Source organism: Fulmarus glacialis, unplaced genomic scaffold (genome assembly GCF_000690835.1).
Source record: "Fulmarus glacialis isolate BGI_N327 unplaced genomic scaffold, ASM69083v1 scaffold1886, whole genome shotgun sequence".
In the NCBI taxonomy this organism is placed as follows: Eukaryota; Metazoa; Chordata; class Aves; order Procellariiformes; family Procellariidae; genus Fulmarus; species Fulmarus glacialis.
In genome coordinates, this window is record NW_009218520.1 from 3,163 (window position 1) to 23,150 (window position 19,988).

Below are 19,988 nucleotides of genomic sequence, written 5' to 3' on the forward strand. Positions count from 1 at the left end.
TTTTATTTAACACTGCAGTTATTACTCGTGTTGAATCTCACTGACACTTTCTCTAACAGTTATTCTACCAAAATAGTTTTTATTTGCTTTTTAGAAGAACGCTATATTCAGTTTTTACTATAAGCAAGGAAACGTACGTGGAAAAAGGTGGAAACCGATGCAGAGATTATGGGAAGAGGAAAGAGGCTGACTAGAGACAAGGCGAAGGAAGCATCTGGGCAGAATTTGTGAATCAGAGGTTTTGACGCTCTTAAAAGGCAAATATAAGAGCGAAAGTTGGTAATAAGATTGGAGCACATACAGATGCAGCTATAAATAGGCAAAGAGAAGCCTCCTGCGGCAAGCTGAGGCAAGGAAATCTCTGCAGTGCAGGTCTTCTTAAAAGCAGGTGGGAAAAGTAACCCAAAGAGACTAAAAACAAAGAGACTCTGACCCCGTACTCCTTTCACAGCACCATCCGCACCCCAGCATATCGGTACTTAAAACTCACTCTGCGCCACGTCAGCCAGTTCCTGCTTCTGGCATTTGTTACTACAGAGCAGCAATTGCAAAGGTCTGCCCTACTGGAAGAGGCACCATGAATTCTGTTCCAAAATTTTTGCTGCAATGCCGGGAAACCCTCCCATGGCTGCAGGTACACAGCTAATGGGTCCAGGCTGTCCCACACCTCCCAGCATCAGGTACCACCTCTCAGGCCAAAGCAATGATCTACCTGCACTATTACAGGTTAGGAGCAGTTACACTCCATTTCTCAGCTGACGGAGTAACAGGGAAGGAGGAGATTGCCAAGTGTCATCTAATGACCAAAACTACCTAAATAATGCAAGCTTTTCAAAGGCTAAACTAGCATAGTAGGCCTCAAGTTTCTGCATGGCTTGCCACCAATGCCCCAATTCTTTTTATTTTAGGTTTTGAGGCTTTTTTGGGTAGGATTTTTTTGGTTTTGTTTTGTTTGGGGTTTTTTGTTTGGTTGGTTTTTTGGGTTTTGTTTGTTTGGTTTGGTTTGGTTTTTTAGGATCCACCCCAACCAAGCATTTCAAGATGACCACTAACACTTTACCTAGACCAGGGTATTGTGATCCCCAATAAAGAGACTAATATACAAACTGGTATCTAGCTCTTGCCCTTGGCCAAACTTGCAATATATAAAATATTAGGACCTGGAGGGGGGAAGAGAAGTTTAATCCATGATATACAGGAAGTTCCATGCCCTTAAGTAGTAGCAAGTCAAGGAATTCCTAACTGTTACGCCACAGCATACCTTAGAAAAAGTGAGAGAATATTAAATTAAGCTTTAAATACAACAAAAATAAACTTAATCCCATTTTTTATTATCAAGGAACACTTTGGAAAAACAAAATAGCTTTAATCTTTGCTCTTTAGTTAGAGAAAATATTAAGGCAGACTCTGCTCAGCAAAAATAAATCCAGCAAGCAACAATTGGAAACTCAAAATTCACCAAAAAATGCTGAGAATCACCGGCTTTACAACAGTCAAACCAATTAACATATGAGAGAGAAATTTCATGTATTACATTCGCAACCTAGACGTCCCAACAAAATGTTACCTTTCAAAGCAATTAAAAAATACGCTGCTGGTAGAATACTTTATGGTTGCAAGGTAATAGATATGCATCAAATCTGAAGAGCTATTCAGAGGCAGCTAAGACAGCGCTCAGCATTAGATCTCTTCTACAGAAAGAAGATACAATTAGCTATAACGAGTGAGATCTGAGCTTATCATTTAAAGTTAAGTTTGCAAATATGTACAGCAAGGGTTTGACATTTCAAGAGTGCTCTTACTTAGAGCAGTAAGCATAGCTAATAATTTGTGTGGGCATTAGGTAGTATCACAGCTTTTCAAAACAGTTATGTGAATGTTGATTTGTAAAACATTACGCCAGTTTTATCAAAGGAAATGTTGCTGGTGTGGACACCAGTACTGACAACATCCACAGAATGAAATCCAGGTCTAAGTCAATTAGAAAATCAGCGTTTTGCTGTTTACAGAAGAAAAATATTGTCATCACATCAGCTGTAAATGGAACCTGCTCCCTGCAACTGGCACCTAGCAATGAGAGTGACAGAAAGGGAGGGGAAGCTGTCATGCCAGCTGTACTGAGCAATGCCTGGATAGGTGCTGTCAATCAGGATTACAAGAGATACGTTAACAAAACTGTTCATAGCTAGGAGAACATGCCTTTTGTCCCCTCAGAGGCTCTTCAGTCAGTTACTATATTGTGTGAATATTTAGTTAAAAAGGGGAAGATGAAATTTCAAGAAGCAGATCCTTAGCAGACATGCGCTAGGGTCCCTCCTGCATCATCTGATAGTGATGCAAAGTGCAAAAGTAAAAAAAGTGCGGTTAACACACTGACCACTTCTATCAGAGTTGATGGAATTACTCACACATTTAAAAGTCAATAAATGTTTTGCTCAACTCTAAACAAGAAAGGCCACCTGGTAAGAGCAAGTCCTAGCCACAGATATCAATATACTATGTGTCTTTCCTCCACAAGAAAACGGAACAGACTACACCTATACCTACCTATTGCTTTGAGATTATTAATTCAAACATAGGATCATAAAGTTGTGTTTTGACTACTACTGAAATAGACTTTGTACATTTAGCCCCTTGAGTTTACTTGATCTAGCAATGCCAGCATAAAATCAGCAGTCCCAAATACAGAGTCATAACCATACTAGACAATACGAGGAGAGGCCCTCACAGCTTGTCTTAGCAGTCTGTAGCAACAGCAGAGTGGAAACGTAATTGGAGATACTACTTGTTTAGAAGTAGAGAACAGGACAAACACCAGGTAGAAAAATGCTAACATTAACAATTCACAGGGAAGTGTTTATTTTTAAATCTCATTATCAAAGAAGGATTACAACCAGCTTCTGAAGAGGCAGAAACTACTGCAGAATGTAAAATTATCCTTTTGGAAGAAACAAAGCAAAGGACATTTTAAGCTCATAACCAAACTTATGCATAGTGACAATGCAATAATGCAACGGGTTTGCTCCTCCTCTGCAACAGCCTAAGGGAGCTCTGAAAACCACAGAAGCAAGAAAGGCATTGGGGCCATCTGTTGGCAGATCTAGAAGACAGCATTAGCTTACACAGAGAAGGGTATTTACACAGCTTTACAAACACTTCCCTCCCAATGAGAATTTAGTTCCTGCAGACACAGATGGCGTAAGCCCAGAAAACCATCCTCACTTGGCTTAGACAAGGTTTTTCCTTTTTTTTTTTTCCCCCCTCCAAGTCAATTGCGTCACGATGTTAATGCAGACAGTTCGTTAAGGCTAGTGTTCTTTTAGCCCTATTTTCTAGGTGGGGTTTTTTTTTTCCATTTTACCCTTTACTATTTCCATTAACCATAGATATTTTCCACCCAAAAGTCACATTTAAATTATTAAGTTAATGAAAACGCATTCTACCAGTTCAAAAAAGACAGACCCAAATAATTAAGGCAGTACATGAAGATGAAGCTAAAAACCTGTATGATATCAACAAAACACTTCTCCCTTTATTTGCAAAGGTAACCAAGTGACTTCAATCTTTAGGTCAAACAAATGAACAAAGGAACCCTTTCAAATCCAAATACATTTGCTTGTTTAAGTTATGGCGGGGGGGAGGAAAACGAGGTTATTTACAACTCATGATAAGTGGTCTAAGAGAGCAAAAATGAATTACAAAGTGCTTATAATAATTGTGAATGCTCCAACCAACTCTTTCCAGGAACCAGCGAGTTTCTCACCTCAAATATCTCTAAATTAATTCCCTACCCAGCAGACCACTTATTAACTTACAAGTAGCTATGCTTAACCTTTAACAAAAAGAAAACATTCAAGAAGTTACGTTTAGCTCACCTCAGAAACAAGAGAAGTAACACCCAAGCATTATCGAAAAAGAAATGGCAATTTGTTTCTAAGCTTTCAAATCAGTACTTGGGAAGATGGATTGCTTTGACTCCTGGCCGATTTTCATATTCTTAAGTTCCGCATTTGAAACCATTACACTTCTTCATATTCGTCTTAAGCTACCTGCTGGATACCACCCATAATCAGGAGGTTGCTTACCATTCCAATACCACTTGGCTTTAACATTAGAGAGTCAATGTCAAACTACAACTTCAAACCAGTCTCAGGTGCTACACCTGCATCTGAGTCATCCTGCTAGTTTCTGCCAGCAGGCCTCATTTCTCCAATGAAATGGGTATTAAACACACAGCTAAGTCACCTGCCACACAAAATCACGGGGTCTGGACAAAAAGACCTTGGACCAACGGACACATTCATTCACTGTGAAGCAGCTGTCAGGAATGATGCTGTCCATCCACTGCCTTTTGCTCAGGGGAGGCTGCGCAGCAGCACAACTCCCCTCTTGTACCTAAAGGCTCGAGAGGAAAGGCAGGAGAGGAGACATTCTTCCCACGGACATGTGTGACCCAACACTCAACCATGATACATACCCATCTGGTACCAAAAGCGAGGAACTGCACAGCTGACTAGGTCAAAGACACCTGAAAAAGGATCTAAAAGGTGTTCTGATGTTGGCCATCACACGCTCACAAAACCACAAAATCTTCTTTCACTCTTTCTAATGTGTCATTAACTGGTAACAAAGCAATAAAAAGGAAGAACAGTCTCACAGGCTCAGAAGGAATTATCTAATAATTATTACAGTGTTAAGTATAATGAATATGAAGAATCCAGCACAGCAGGCTAGCCAGGGTGCAGCCTTTATGAAGGCCCTCCTGGTCAACTGTCAAAACTAAAGGGTCCCTGGAACAGGAGGTAACCAAAAATGGTCCCAATGCTCCTTCTCTCCCTCTTCAGACTAAGTAGATGCTCTGCATAGATGCAATTTCTTCTTTCCTCAGAACAGGGACAACTCTCTAATTGTTTTTAACTTGAAGCATAAAACCCAAAACCTTTTCCCAGCTACCTCCCATCCATTCCTTTGTAACAGTGCGGCTGTTGCCATGGTCCTCTGTTATCCTGTTACATTGCAGTTCGCTATTCCTCTCCCTGCAATCCGTAGTGGCAGCGACTCCACACTGTGAACTACCCCATCATCTCCCTTGTCAATGTGTAAGAAACACAGGCATAACCAAGACCTGAAATACTGTACCAAGAAACTATGATTTTTTTTTTCTCTCCATAATAGAGAGATTTAAAGTAGATTTAAGACTCTGTATTAACTAGTTAAGTAGTACTGTGCTGCATTTTTAATTGCCACATAACAGCTAGTCCTGTGAACAACTCATTATTTTACTGTAAAAAAATTCCTATGTGGAAGGGCTGTTGATTGGGCAATTTCCCACCAGTTTAGAATATTAGGAGTGCAATAGGTCATCTTTTGTATTTTAACTAATTGGAAGTTTTATCTTTAATGACTATGAAGGAAGATAAACATGACTGCTGGTTGCTAAGGGAAGAGCCGCATTTATTTTAATTTATTAGTTTAACTCAGCATTAAGTTCAGCCACACTAGAACCTTTCCTGAGAACCATTTTGATTTCAGTAAGTTAATAACTAGTCATAGTAAACAGGGACAATCCCTCAGAATCATTCGAAACAGCACAATACTCTTAATTTTAATGCCTGACAATGTTGTTTATTATCTCTTTTAAATAAGAAAAAAGGGAGAACTCAATTAGCTTTAATTAAATTCAGGGTATTAGACCCTAACAGCTAGTGAAAATAATACAGATTTATTTTTATAATTAATGAAGTCCCAGAGAATTAGACTATTTCACTTTGAGGGGAGGGTGGCAGCTACAAATCTGTTTCCTATTACACACATGGAAAAACGTTACTGGCTGTGGGAAGAACAAGAAAAAAAATCACCTATAAAACAAAACTGGAAGAGAAATATTTCTTCCAGAAACAGAAAAAATGACAGGGCTATTTTGAAAAAAACACAATAAGAATATACATACAGCATAGAGCCTAGTATTTTCAAGACCAGCTTCTTTGAAAAACCACATTTATCAGTTCTATAGCAGGGTTTCTACAGCTTAGAAGAGCTATCTAGAAACATACAGGTTATACGAAAGATACTTGCATGCAAAAAAATGTTTTCTTGGAATTGCCACACATCCCCAGCAGATTCATAGCAATTAATCTACTACTATTTCTTGTTCACTGCTTCACAAAGTAAAACGTTAGCAAAACCCATGACCAATAGTTCTCTATAAAGACCAAGTCCTCACATCATGTTGGCTTGAGCAACTTAGTCTTAAACCACTTTGACACGGACTAGTAACTGTGCCAGCATTTACTGGCTACCGGGGGATGCAGCATCTTCCCAGGAATGCAATAATATACCCATAATTAACGTATATAACAAGAACAAAGAACACCACAGATGAAAGGAGATAATCTGTATAACCTCCTTCTATAAATGAGGATCTGAGGTTCAGAGACAGTAAAATAACTTTCTCAGAGTTGCACTGGAAGTTTAGTAGCTGGAAATGAAGGTACATGCAAGTAAACGAAGACCATAACCAAAAGACCACTCTCCTTGCCTTATTTTAACTACCTTTAAAAGAGAGTGGTAACTCTGAGATCACCCTGAAGCCCTACCTAGTTAAACAAGCCTTTACTAATGAGCACCTCAACACAAATGGAATTGACGAATTAAAATCACAGCAGAACTAATGAGGAACAGAAGCAACTTCCCATTTTAGCTCAATAATTATAAACATTAAAGGAAGACGCCAAAATTAATTCACACACAGGACTGAAAAAAGCATTCATGCATCTGCCCGCCCCACTGCCTACACTACAGCTGGCGGTCAGCTTTGCAGCCCACTGAAATAGCCTTAGCCTTTCTCAGAGGGCTGTACCAACGCCAACAGGCAGTGCCAGCCACGCTACTAACCTTGGATAGCCAAAACTTGTTTATTCTTTTTAACTATAGCATCAATCGTTTAATTTTTACTCATTTATCTTCAAAATTCTTTGCAATGAAAAACCACATTATCGGTATATTACTGTTTACTCCAAATCTCACAATAAGTATCAGACATATAGCTGGAAACCACACCTGTGTGAAAATTTGTCAAGGTAGATCTAATTTTTTTTTTTAGAACCAGTCAGTCATAACAGTATTCTTTACAAATTCCCAAAAAATCATGGCAGGATAATTTGTAAACAGTGCTTTATTAAAGAGGAATATACAGGACTTATGATGAGAGGTAACAAGAGATCCATCCTTTAAAGCTCTTGAATCCTGTGAGGACAATGTTTCATTTTTTCCTCTGTAATTCCATATTAATGGCATCAAGTAAGATACTTGAACTCACTCAGCTGTCACTTCCATTTAAAAAGGTCTCATGCAGGAGGAGTGGCTTATTAGAACGCCTTTGAAAAAGGAGACAGTTATTCATCAAGAACAGTCTTTGTCTCAACAAATATAAATGCTGTATAAATGTCAGGATGCTTACAGGTGAATCAATTCTACCAGTACAGGCAGTTTACTAACCACACAGTATTTCTGTATTATGATTTAGCACAAAGTACATTTAAATTGCCAGACTACAAACTCTTTGAAATGACCTCTCAGAAGAGAGCTGCCATATTAGTGCATCTGAGGAGTTGACTGTAAGCATTCAGCTCACCCGACCTGCACGCAGCTTTTCCATAGTAATAGGGGAGGACAGCCCTTGCAAAAAGCAAAGCCATGAAGCTCTACCACAGCAGAAAGATAACAACAGCAAAAGGAGTGACAGCTGTCATTCCAAGAATAACATTGATCCTACACAAAAGTGAAGTCTACTGAGAACATCCCCACTCTCTCCTAATTCTCCCTTCTCCACTAGCTGTGAGGACAGCATGCTCAGAGGACAGGGCTCAGCACGGGAATCACAGGGTGAAGCATTTAGTTCCTCTTGAGTCAACACTTGCATCAGATGGAGGATCTCAAAGATTATGAAATAGTTCACCTCAATTAAGGTTGCATAGAGTTATCTTTATATAAGTAATTCAGATCTTGTCCTGGCTGAGTTACCAGGTCAAGTTACACTGATCAAGATCACTCCGTGAGATCTGAAATACTTAGCTAAACTCCTCATGACAAATCACAGAGAGAGCTTTCTGGCACATAAGGCAGAAACATTTGAATGCTTATCACTTCCTAGAACTCATAGGTATAACTGACACTGTAGTACATTGAGTTTCTCAAGTATAACCATCTTTGATCATTCCAATAGTCATTTCTTTATGAAATCAGAGAATCAGGTTGGAAACTCCCCAATAAACCTAGAAGAAAAAGACCACAAGATGAGATTTCCCCCCAAGAAATAGGATGTACTGAAGTAACTGCTTTCCAGGATATTTTTAATACAACATTGTCATTTTAAACCCCTGTTTAAAGTTGAACTAGAAGATGATGATCCTACCTTGATGGAAGCAACATGGAGCAAAGTCTCTCCTTTGTAATTTCTTCTGGCAATTGTACTACCACCAGGGGACTTCAACACAGAAGGACTGTGTGGTATTCCTACTTGATTACAAGTCTTAGAAGTAGATGGGGTAGAGGGAGATTTTGAAAGTGAAGGACTATATATTGCTTGAAAGACTGCAGAGCTTCTTGTCTTCATTACGGTGTCAGTGAGTTTTGATACAGAGGAAGAAATCCGAACTGGTGTCTTGTGTTCAGTCGCTGGGGAGATGGCGCAACCCTGAGATAACTCCTTTAAGCAATCTGCTTGACTGACTGACTTCCCAATAATGCTCCTCTCAGCTCTTCTTGGTCTTTTAGACTGAGAAGTAACTGGAAGTCTGGGTTGCTCCCTTCTACGTTTTAAAGGTGTAGTTTCATTTGATATTGACAGTGATGTCTCTGTAGCACAATTTTTTTCCGTGCTGACTTGCGCAGGGCACGCAACCTCACTGTTATCTTTCTTCTCTGAGGATTTTACCTGGGGCGATATTTCCACATTTTCTGTATTTTTGCTGGAGTCAGCTTCCTTTACAGACTAGGGCTACTTGGTTCTGGAGTGCGCAGGACTACCGGTTGACTGCAGATGGTCACACACTTTTCCTTGGGAGTCTTCTCCTCAACTCCTCCTTTCTGCTCAGGCTTCTCTAAGCGCCACACTTTGTTAATGTCTGCTAGACGTTTCTTCTTCGTTTTCTTACTCTGTCTCTGTGTTGGCTTTTTTGTCAGCTTGGAGGGATTTTCATGAGGAGGGGAAGGAAAGAAATCATAAATTGAAGATCTGTCTTGACAAAGGTCATCGCTTTTAGTCTCAGGCTGACTCTTGTTCAGGACACATCGAATCTTCCTACTTCTTGGGCTGAACCACATTTTTATCTGTTCCTTCTTATTCTTTTTTCCAAAGTCTGAGACAGTTGGTGTGGACATATCTTCTGTTGAATCTAAGTGCATCAGGGAAGAGGAAAAATAATTTATAGAGTACTCTTCAGTAGAAGATTGCAAAGAAAAAAGATCAGAGTAACAACTATAACAACTAATCAAGTGTTACTAAATACAACCTGAGTACCTTCATTTCTTCTGAAGAGACACATTAATGGCTTTGAAACAACTGGCAAGGTCACACACCACTTTGGAGTTCAGGGATCCCAGTGCAGCTAAAGCTATCCACTAGGCAAGTGAGCACCCTGGTAGAGAAATTTCCTCAATAGTCTGGGTACACAATGCAGCATGTGCGTAGATTTCTGACCAGATTACAGAGAGAGAAGCTGGTTCTCTCACTGGGTTTTCCTTGGAAATAGGTTTAACAAAGTAGTCTGTGCATACACAAAAGAGTACAGAATCAATTTTCTAAAAAGATATTACAGTTCATCCAAAGATGAACAGGAAGAATAACCGCAAACAAGCAAAAATAACATCCTTGTAAGAATGTTGAACATTCCTGAGAAATTTTGACTGATTCCACAGATAGAACAGATGAATCAGAGGAACATATAGAAAATCTGTAAGTAATTGTGTCCTGTCATTTGATCCTTTACCCCTTGGTAGTAAATAATTCCAAGGAAGCTACACATATTGATGATCTCAAACATTTCTTTAAAAATATGCAGTGAAGCAATTTCATAAGTCACATCGTACAGCATATTACAAATCAATAACCAAGATGACAGAAGAATATCCTGTACTCCCAGTGCATGAAATAACAGTTGAGAACAAGGACTATACATGGTGTCCTCAATGGCTTAAGAATAAGTTAAGGAGCATGAAGTGACCTCTAAGTTAGACACTAATTTAATTTGACAACAACTTTTGCACTTCAGTGCAAAAGAACTATAACAGATTTTTTACAGATTCCTTCTTGGAAACCTAAGTTGTTTTAGGTTATTTGGATAAGTCCTCCAAAGTAAACGCACAACTCATTCTTTCTGTTGCCTCCAATCTCAGGGACTAAACTACCGTTCACAAAAGTCTGGTGATTTATAGCAATCAATCACAAAGCCAATATTGATTTTGCCTAGTGAGGCAAGTAGGGTATTACTATTATTATCTTTAAACAGAACTAAGACCAAGATTAGTGGGTTTTTTAAACATTCTTGAAATAAACTATACCAAGTCTCGATTATTAAAAGTGAAAGACAGACACTGCAACAATGTGTTACTTTCACTTGGGTGCATTAACTTTCTACAGATAATTTGTCTTCTCCATACCTTCTCTTCTATTTTTGGTGTTAGTAACTATAGCCTGGTTTCCACAGCAAGCTGTGATAAACTCACAGATAGCAAACAAACTAGTCCCAATCCCTTAGCAACAAAAAAAAAAGTTTGAAATTCCACTTAAAACAGAACCGTAGAGCTAGTAATTCAACACCAAAATAGACATTTGCAGTTTTCTTGTAAAACAGTATTTCAAGGTTAAATGTTTCCTTGATCTTGATTTAAATTACCCTTCTTACTCCTTGAATTAGAATATGCTAGATATTAGGAGATGTAGCTAAAGGAATATGTAAGGCATCAGACCAAAAGTGTCTTTAAGAATACAGCTCAAGGCTAGCTAATCAATCATTTAAATATCTAAAAATAATCATCAGGCACAGAACTGCTCCTATTTGGCTTCCTTGTAGGGCTGGGCTTGCTGCAAACAGGAAAAAAAGCACTGAAATTGAGACTGAAATCTCATAACTAGCTAGCCTTCAGAAAGACAGCATATCCAATTTCATTCTGACAATAACATCTAAAAAAAAGGAAGAACTTGATTGCAAACAGATGCAAAATATAAAACACAGTTACTATTTACTTGTCTTGCTTCACTGTTTACACAACTAGCAGATTTCCTTCTAAAATATTTACCTTGCTAGAACTATCAGTCATCTCCAAGTAAAGAACAAGAATAAAATCAGCTTGCAAAAGTAATTTGTGCAACAATTTTGTGATGGCCACAATTCTTTTTGATGCACAGTAAGACTTTAAAGTCCAAGTGACAAATTCAATCAAAGGCACTGTCCTTCAGAAGTAGCACCTAAAGCAGCATAACGCAGTTAAGTATTTACACCAGAAGCTATGTATGTACCACTTCTGGCAGCAAGAAAGCTTGTGAAAAATCAACCACAAGAGTTCTTAAATTGATCTGTTCATTACTGGTTTCTCAGCAGGGATTTACTAGTCAGGTTACTAAAATCTGCTGAAAATACACCAAATAAATATTTCCCCAGGATTATTTTTCCTCATATGCAACTACTTTAGGTGTAAAAGAATATGTTGCATGTTTTAGAACAGGGAGGCACTCACGGAACATGATTAAAAGGCCACGCATACTATGAAAAAGATCCGTCACATCGAGAGGCCAGCCACGTACACCTAGGCCATCTCCATAGCCTACTAGGGAAGAAATGGCAATTTCTGCCAGGGTGTGTGCTGTCTCAGCCATTCTTCAGTAACTCCATCCTTCGGAATACTCCGTAGCTAACATCAACATTACCTGAACAGTTCTGTGTAGCATCTGCAAAAAACATTATTCTTAGACTCTGCTGTCCCTTTCCTCCATTTCCAAAGCGTACAAGATAGGAAGTAGAAGTAGTAAAGACAAATGGCCAATCTACCCTCCCTGAAAATCTAATCCTTTGATGCACCCAGAGCTGTGAGAGGGGGAGAGAGAGAGAGAAGAGACACAGTGCTAAGAAACTGAAAGTTCTTATGGTTTAATATGTAAATGTTAATTTATATGAAGAGGGTATTATCTGGTAGCTAAGTGCATTCGGTTAAACTACCTTCAGAAAAAATTGCTCCTATAAAAATCGATCCAAAGAAACTCTTTGCTGTCTCTAAGTTGGAAGCCAGAGCTTGTGTCTCAACAGGAGTGAAAAAATTACTATATATGATTAAGATTTAATTGTCTTTTTAATACATAAGAAGTATCCTGCCAAAATTTTTAGAGATGCATGGAGACAAGGTAAGTCAGTAAAGCATGCTTTACTAATTCTAGATTTTAAGCATCTGCAATAGTGTAAAGACTATCCACAATAACAGTATTAGAATCAGTCTATAATAAATGCAGTAAATTTACTTCTCATTACCTAGTAAACATAACATTCATATACACAATATATTAACCAAATTATTTCTAAACTAGACCTATTTGCACATAATAAGACCAAGTTTCTCAACACTGACATTTAATAGAATTGAATTTCTTAAGTGTTAAAAGGGTTGAGAGTAGACAAAAACATTAGGAGATACACAGCACCTTGCAACTAGAGAGCTACATCTCCTCTGCCGTAGTGCAGTAACAGGCTAGAGCAGGAAAAAAAAGAGCAATTAGAAAATGTGGTTTAGCTATCATTAATCTGCATCAAAGGAATATAATGATGCACATTGTGTGCCTTTCAAATTATTCTCTATTATGGGTTTCAGAACAGAAGTTGAGAAATCTCTTTGACAAACTAGTCCCTTATTAAAAATCAAAGGGAAGTGCTTTGGTACCATCTGTGCAACATTAGTGCCTTCACTGAAGAATGATTATTTTGCAAGTTAAGTATTCAACACAGGGGGAAAAAGGGAGAAATTCCAGCTATTCAAAAACTCATCTTTAGCTATTATGAAAAATGTCATAGCATACATGAGATGCAATGTAATCTGCTGCAACAGGAGTTCAACATCTTTCCTCCACATCAGTAAATGTGAAGCTAAATTACGATACTATAAAGACTAATCAAAAGTTAAACCTCTCCTACTGTCCACCAGCATCAACAAGAGCTTAGGAAGTTTTGGGCAACACCTGCAAGGTCTAGCTCTGTATGAGAAGAGGGGAGGAAGGCTTGCTGTTTAACTGTGTTAGAGTGAAGCAGATTATGTTACAAAGAATAAAGTAAAATCATCTATAAATGGTTGTTGTGAAAATTTATGACAATCTCTTCTTTTTAAAGAACATCACAAAGAAAAATCTGCTGAACTATTTAGAAATTCACTTTCAAAGCCATTACCCTAAATCAGCCTTCTTCATCTCCAGTATACTATATACACTATGCCCATGATTCAACAAGTTCTTACTAATTGCCCACCTATGAAGCCTATTATCCCATCAACTCCAATTCTCAAGACATCTTGGACTCTGCAACATTAGAGCTAAAGATTTTGAGGTTCAGACATCCCATCTATGAAGCCTGCCAGCCACATAGCTTCCTATTACCCTCGTAAAGGTACAACACTAGGCAGTGAAAAGGTCAGACAGCTCTCCTCACCTTGCCACAGACTAAGGATATAACACCTCCAACAAGTGAATTAATTTTGAGACTCAGCATTTGCTACCTGTAGTTTGCATTTTCTAGCCAGTTTCAGGTTTGTTGTTTGCCAATTCCCCTTCAGTCACCCCAGTACTATTCTGCAGTGTCATTTGCTGTGCTTCCCTTTAAAAGGGAAGTATCAGCTGTTTTATGCAGTCTGTCCTGAATTACTTGCTGCTACTTCTTAGAACACACACGCTGTTTGGCAAAAAGCTATTCTTATCCCAATGGAGTACAAAGTGAGATCCCTCTCATACCTACTGTGGAACCTCGGGGTACAGGGGTTTTTATACTTGAAATATTCAACACGTGAGCTTAACCCCATCCTTTTCAGTCATGGTAGTTCTGTGGTTTTTTAAAGACAACACACACAACTTACTGCGTTCACTAGGTCTGTCGTAGATTAAAAAATGGGTAGTATGATGCATTTGCATTAGAAACTTCAGAGTGAACAAGGATCTCAAACAGAAGCCTTGAGACAAGCCACAATCGTCTTAAAACAAGGCATATAAAACAAATACGCAAAAGGTATATAAACCAAGTATACGGAAAGATTCCTTTTTCAACTGCTTCTCTTCCTTTCCTCCACAGAAAGATTGATTTTTTGGTCTGTTTCCTTTACTTGAACACAAAATACAATTTCTGACCTTCTAACAAAAAAGAAAAGAAAATACTGTTGACAGGAATGTGGCAGAATTACAGTGCCGTAAGAACATGAAAGCAACTCCTTAACAACGGGGGCCCTGATTCTCCAAACTCAAACATATTTCACTTGGTATACATTAAGTTCAAGACATACATCTATGGGAGGTGACAGATTTGCCAGAGCTGAGTGACAAAACATCCTAAAGGATTTGCTCTCAAAATCTCTAAAGCTACAGCATCCTGTGATTTCCCATAGTACAACACATAACTGGCTGTTGTCAGAGGTGTGCTCATTTTCTTACGTACCCAAACCATTCCTGACAGTGAACTATCACAACTCAGGAGTTTTTTCCCTTAACCTCAGTATGAAACATCCAAAAGGCCATTAATCCTTAGTACAGGGCAGAGACTACAAGTGATGGAAAGTAATCTCCCACATCAGTTCATAACTTTAGCTCCAAATAAAACACTCTTGTAAACTTCCATTTTGTGTCTGCTTTTAAATTGGAGCAAGGAACAATAAAAAGAACCTCATTTAGTTCTGTGGTTTAACCATACCATGCAAACCTTATTTTAGAAGAATTATAGGATTATATGTATTATGCAACTCCTAGTACAGTGAAACAGAACAGTTTGTAAGAGTTAATCCAGCTGTAAGAGTTCTCCAAAACATCTAAACAGTACCAATATTATATCATATTGTATTTTAAATGTTTTATTTATAGCATCACAAATAGCTCCTCTCGGAGATTCTCCTCCAACTATGTTTTCAAAAGCCTTCACCACCTAAAACATTTCCCTGAAATCCTATTTAAGCTATCATCTATATTTTCTATGCTCCGGAAGATTTAATCACCATAGGATTTTATATCTATATAAAATGTATTCCTTTACAGTTGGACGTAGGTTTTCAGCCTCCTCACTTAAATGCATTTTGACGTCAATAAACAGCTACCCCATAAATGAACATGAAGGTGCTGATGGGATTATACTTAGAAAAAGAATCTTTAATTTAGACAAACATATTAGGGAGCAACAATGAAGGAAGAATTACCTTTTCTGTATCTGACAGCTAAATGAATGTTTTCTAAAACTTGGTATTACAAGAAAATGCTCCTCTCTGAGCTTGCAGAATTCACATACATTCACCTACACTTATTTCACTTCATTTTTTCCTACTTTGACAATCAGCCTAAAATTTGATAAAGAGATGAATTCCCAGAGTATGATCTCTGCAATCTTCTAGCACAGTCAGCAATGACAAAATTCCATTGTAGCAGAGTAGCTGATTATTAGGGACCAGAAAATAAATGAGTTAAGACTTGCCTCCTTCCCCTTTTAGGCAAGGAACACAGATAATTTTTTTCTGTGTGCAAAAACCCTAAACTGAAAATTACTGGGACAGCATGCACACCTCGGAGCACAAATACACAAGAGGCAAGAGAATATGTGCATTAATCCTTTAACAGGACCCTAAAAAAGTGTACACTGCAGTACAGTACACATTTGTGCTCCCCTAAGAGCACAAGATATGACAACTTGTGCCCCTGGTTTGTGCAACTAACTGCCACGTGACTTGGGAATCTATCCCACTTTTGTCTAATTTTGGAAGACAGATTCTAATGAATTACAGACTGACCTGCTCATGCAGATTTCTTAGTAAAACAGATTCAAAGAACGAGCAATCCATACAGACAGTTCTCTTCAAATCAAATTTTCCAAACATGATTCTGAACAGCCTTTCAGAATCTTAAACAGGGCTGCACTGTTCATTCTCTGTAAAGCCCGTGAAATGAAATGGAGGCGTCTGGATTCAACAGCTGTCAGAGACCCAGATTTGCTCTTACCTGAGGTGTCCGCACCCAGTAGATGCCGCAGTTTGCTGCAAAGCTGAATCATGTTATCTAGTTGCCGGTTTATCTGTGCATCTTGCACCCAGGCTGGCACGTGGCACACCGGGCACTCTGTGCCAACACAGTCACCCACGCAAGATCTAAAAGTCAAATGTAAAAATCCATTATCCAGCGTACATTACCTGCTGTACTCGCTATCAACCTTTTCATAGCCACACACTCAGCAAGAATCTCTTATTTTAGCATTGACAAACCACTATTGTAAAGCCCACGTGAGTTAGTCACAAATGCAGGAGAGGACATATTTATCATGGCAAGCGACAAGCCATAATTAAGCAAGACAAGTCCAGAGCCTTGTCAGGACAGTGTCATGAAATATGTGGTATCTTGTGACTCCTACAGACTCACAAGCTGATCCAAATTTTCAAGGTATGCTAAAGCTCCGTTGCTGTTTGTTTCCAGATAACAATTAGGCTCAAACAGTTAAAATTACACATTCTTTTACACTTCAGCTAAAGGTAGGGCTATTCTTCTGCAGCCTTCTATTTTTAGACAAGTGACAGAAAGCCAACCCACAGTAAACTATCATTTCCACTTTTTCCTACTTAAAATTTTCTTGATATTGTGAAGTTTCACCTGTCTGAACACTTCTCTGTAAGAAGTCCCACAAGGATCTGCAGGTATTCCATCACTTTTCTCTTTCAGAGCATTTATGTCAGGAGATGATCAAGGCGGGGTGGGTGGGGAAACAGATTTACTCGGTAAGGGTCATTTAACAGTTGTAGCTTCTTGGTAATACTAAGCTCCCCATATGAGCCTAAAATCTTTTATTCATTTAATTAGTCCCATCAGAGGACCTTATGATTTGCCATCTGAACTGCAACATTCAAGGGCCATTGTTACTTCTCAAGTCCAATCTATCCTATTAAATATAGGTTATAATTTCACATACCCAAGACCGAATTAATTTCAAAAGTCTCCGTTAACCTTACCACCATGTAGCATGCACAATTCTAGCCAAAGGTATAAAATTATATGTGAGCAGATCATGTTAAACATTCAGATGAACAGAATGCAAGTAATATCAAGGCACTGCTACCTGGAGAGGAAGATCAAAGTCTGTGCATCTAGACTCGTAAACATACAGTCAGCTTGGAAGCTGACAATCATACACCCCAAAACTAGTAGCATATCCTCTAACAATATCAGAATTATAATTACCACCACTTTCCTTAAGAGGAGAGTTATTTTCAGGTCTGTTCTCTGCACTGGCATCTCTCCCTCAAACACCACACAAGTATCATGCCTTCGGTTAATTCCAAGACAGGAAATTTGGTATGTAAAAATTGCTGCCAGGTGTGTTTTGTGCTTTAAACAGCCTGCTCTCAGCAGGCAAAGGACCTCGCGGTTGAGACACTGCTATCATCGGGAGACTGAAGTACAATTCTTGGCTCTGACATATTCTAGATGACATTGACAAATCACTTGGGGCAAAGATAAGAACTGACCAGCTCTCGTTCTCTAGGAAAGTTGGCCGCAGGTCTCCCACGTCTGTAAAAGGTAGTGCAAAGGAAATGCAGAATGACTTTTATACCACGACATTTCCTAATTACTTCTAGCTGTTGGGTTTTTATAGTTAATGGATAATGACTGTAACTAACTTAGTAGAGTTACTCAGACAAAACTGCAGAAACTGATCTTAATAAAGATCCCTGCCCATAATAAAACCCATGCTGAGGGAGAACCAGTTACATTATGTGTGACCTGATTATTGCAGTTCATTAGTTTTATATATTTCAGTTCATGTATCAGAAGCCAGCTCCAGCCATTCACCCCACTCCTTCCCAGGTATATTAATAAATGTCTGCCTTTAGCAATGGATCACAATCAGTTCATGTTAGGATACTGCAGAGTCAATCCATGCCCTACCAAATTTGCTTGTAAACAAATTAATCTAAATTTCCTTAGCGTTATTTAAAAAAATAGCCGCTATCCAAGACTCGGTCATCAAAGGACACATTAAATTGACGACTAAAAGGTCAGGCATAAAAAAGAGAGAAGATGAGGTATAAGAATAACTTGGATAATAGCAAATAAACTCTTTTTTTGGAGTAAGAAACAGCTGCTAATGAGTGCTTAAGATTCCTAGTAGCTATTCTTTCCAGCCTCATCAATGCAAACTGTATCATCTTCTGATGTCTTGAAAATTTTTCTTAAAAAAGAAAAATACTTCAACAAACAGCGGGTGTTTGAAATCTATCACATAGAATACACTGGGGTTATCCAATATAAAACCACAAGGCCTTAGATGCCCAACAACTAAACAATTACGTTTATTAGGCCACCCTTACACTACCCTTCAGCGATCCACACTACACCTGAGAGAAAAACATTTTATAAGATAGATATGCACATATTTATAAATAACTTGTACAAGCTTCTGGGGGTTATTTTACCAAGTACTCTGTGGACAGGTAGTACAAATGGAACAAATAAAAAATTTGCTTCAGACAGCAGAATCTTCTACAGCAATTAATGGCCACACCTGGGAAAGAACCCACATGTCTGGATAGAAATAAATCATTTGTGCATCTTTTAATACATCCATACTGGGGCGAAGAGATGCTGAGGGCACCTGTCCCATAATCAGCTACTCCTTACAAAACAAGGAAATCTTTTGCTAGTATTTTCCTTTTCAGGCCTTCAACACTTTAAGTTCCCATTAGAAAGGTGCAGCTGAAGACAGGGAGTGAATACACAGCAATGAGGGAGGGTTTTCCTCTGCTTTTATTGACATAGTGACTACAGTATTAACAAGAGGCAAAGCCGAATATCTAGACTGGCAGCAGAGGTTAGAAAGTGTCTCTCCTCTCCACTGTAACAAGCATAGGATTTTAATAAACAGCTCCCATCTGTGCTGTGCAGAGAAACTGTTTAAGATATACGACTGACCTTTTAACTTCCCGTGTTTGCATCTGCATGCCGTGAAGAGCAGTGACATACAGGACAGCCAGAAGGTTCCATCACCTTCCCTAAATGAGGTTCTGGGGCACGAACATTTCAGACTCTGCCTGTACTGACGATGCAGTGAGTTGTCCTAAGACAGGCCAAGTGACTACCACCTCCTCAGACCTGCCTCGTTAGCAGGATGTTTCTAACTTAACTCATTTTTTTTTAAGCACTCAGATTATTTGACAGACTATAAGTAGAGGTACTCATGCTATCCCAACATGTTTGGATGGACAAGAATACAGGAAGAGTTACAGTGGTAGATCTGAAGGAACAGAGCCATTAGCATAGCAGAAGGCCACAGTAATGACAAGCAGCACCCAATCCTCTCAAGCAGGGCAAAACCCCCTTGGAAACAGGAAGCATCTTTCCAGGCTGCTCTTTTTTGTTTGTTTTGAAGGGAGGAAGAGGAAGGAGTTGGAGATGACGAGAAGAACTGGAAGTTGCTTTCGCCTCCTACCCCACTGCAAGTGGACACCCCTCTCCCCCATCAGATTGAGGGCTTCCTTTACACCAGGCAAACATCCTGAAGCCTAAGCCAGCACTCAGAAAGCCAGCCCTTCGCTCTAGCGAGCCAGGCACCCACCCCAGAGCAGTGCACTGGACCTACCGGGGGATAGCAGCTCCCGCTTGCCTCTCCCCGGCTAGAAAGCACCACCGCTGCCCACCTCCCTAAGGCAGCAGCCCTTTCTCCCAAGGAGGGCGGGAGCCTCGGGGCGCCCTTGGAAGCGCCGGCGGCCCGGGGCGGGAGGCG

At 39.2% G+C, this 19,988-nt stretch overlaps 1 protein-coding gene across 1 annotated transcript in view; it reads right to left on the minus strand.

The window, feature by feature from the left end:
• LOC104078413 (BRCA1-associated RING domain protein 1-like) overlaps positions 1–16,365 on the minus strand; it is a gene marked incomplete at its 5' end in the record, with an annotated part of 17,861 nt that extends 1,496 nt beyond the window's left edge. The window contains 3 exon segments of the mRNA XM_009580053.1: positions 8,414–8,994; positions 8,997–9,395; positions 16,220–16,365. Coding sequence (XP_009578348.1) covers positions 8,414–8,994; positions 8,997–9,395; positions 16,220–16,365 — 1,126 coding nt within the window.
• Between the last annotated feature and the right edge of the window lie 3,623 nt (positions 16,366–19,988).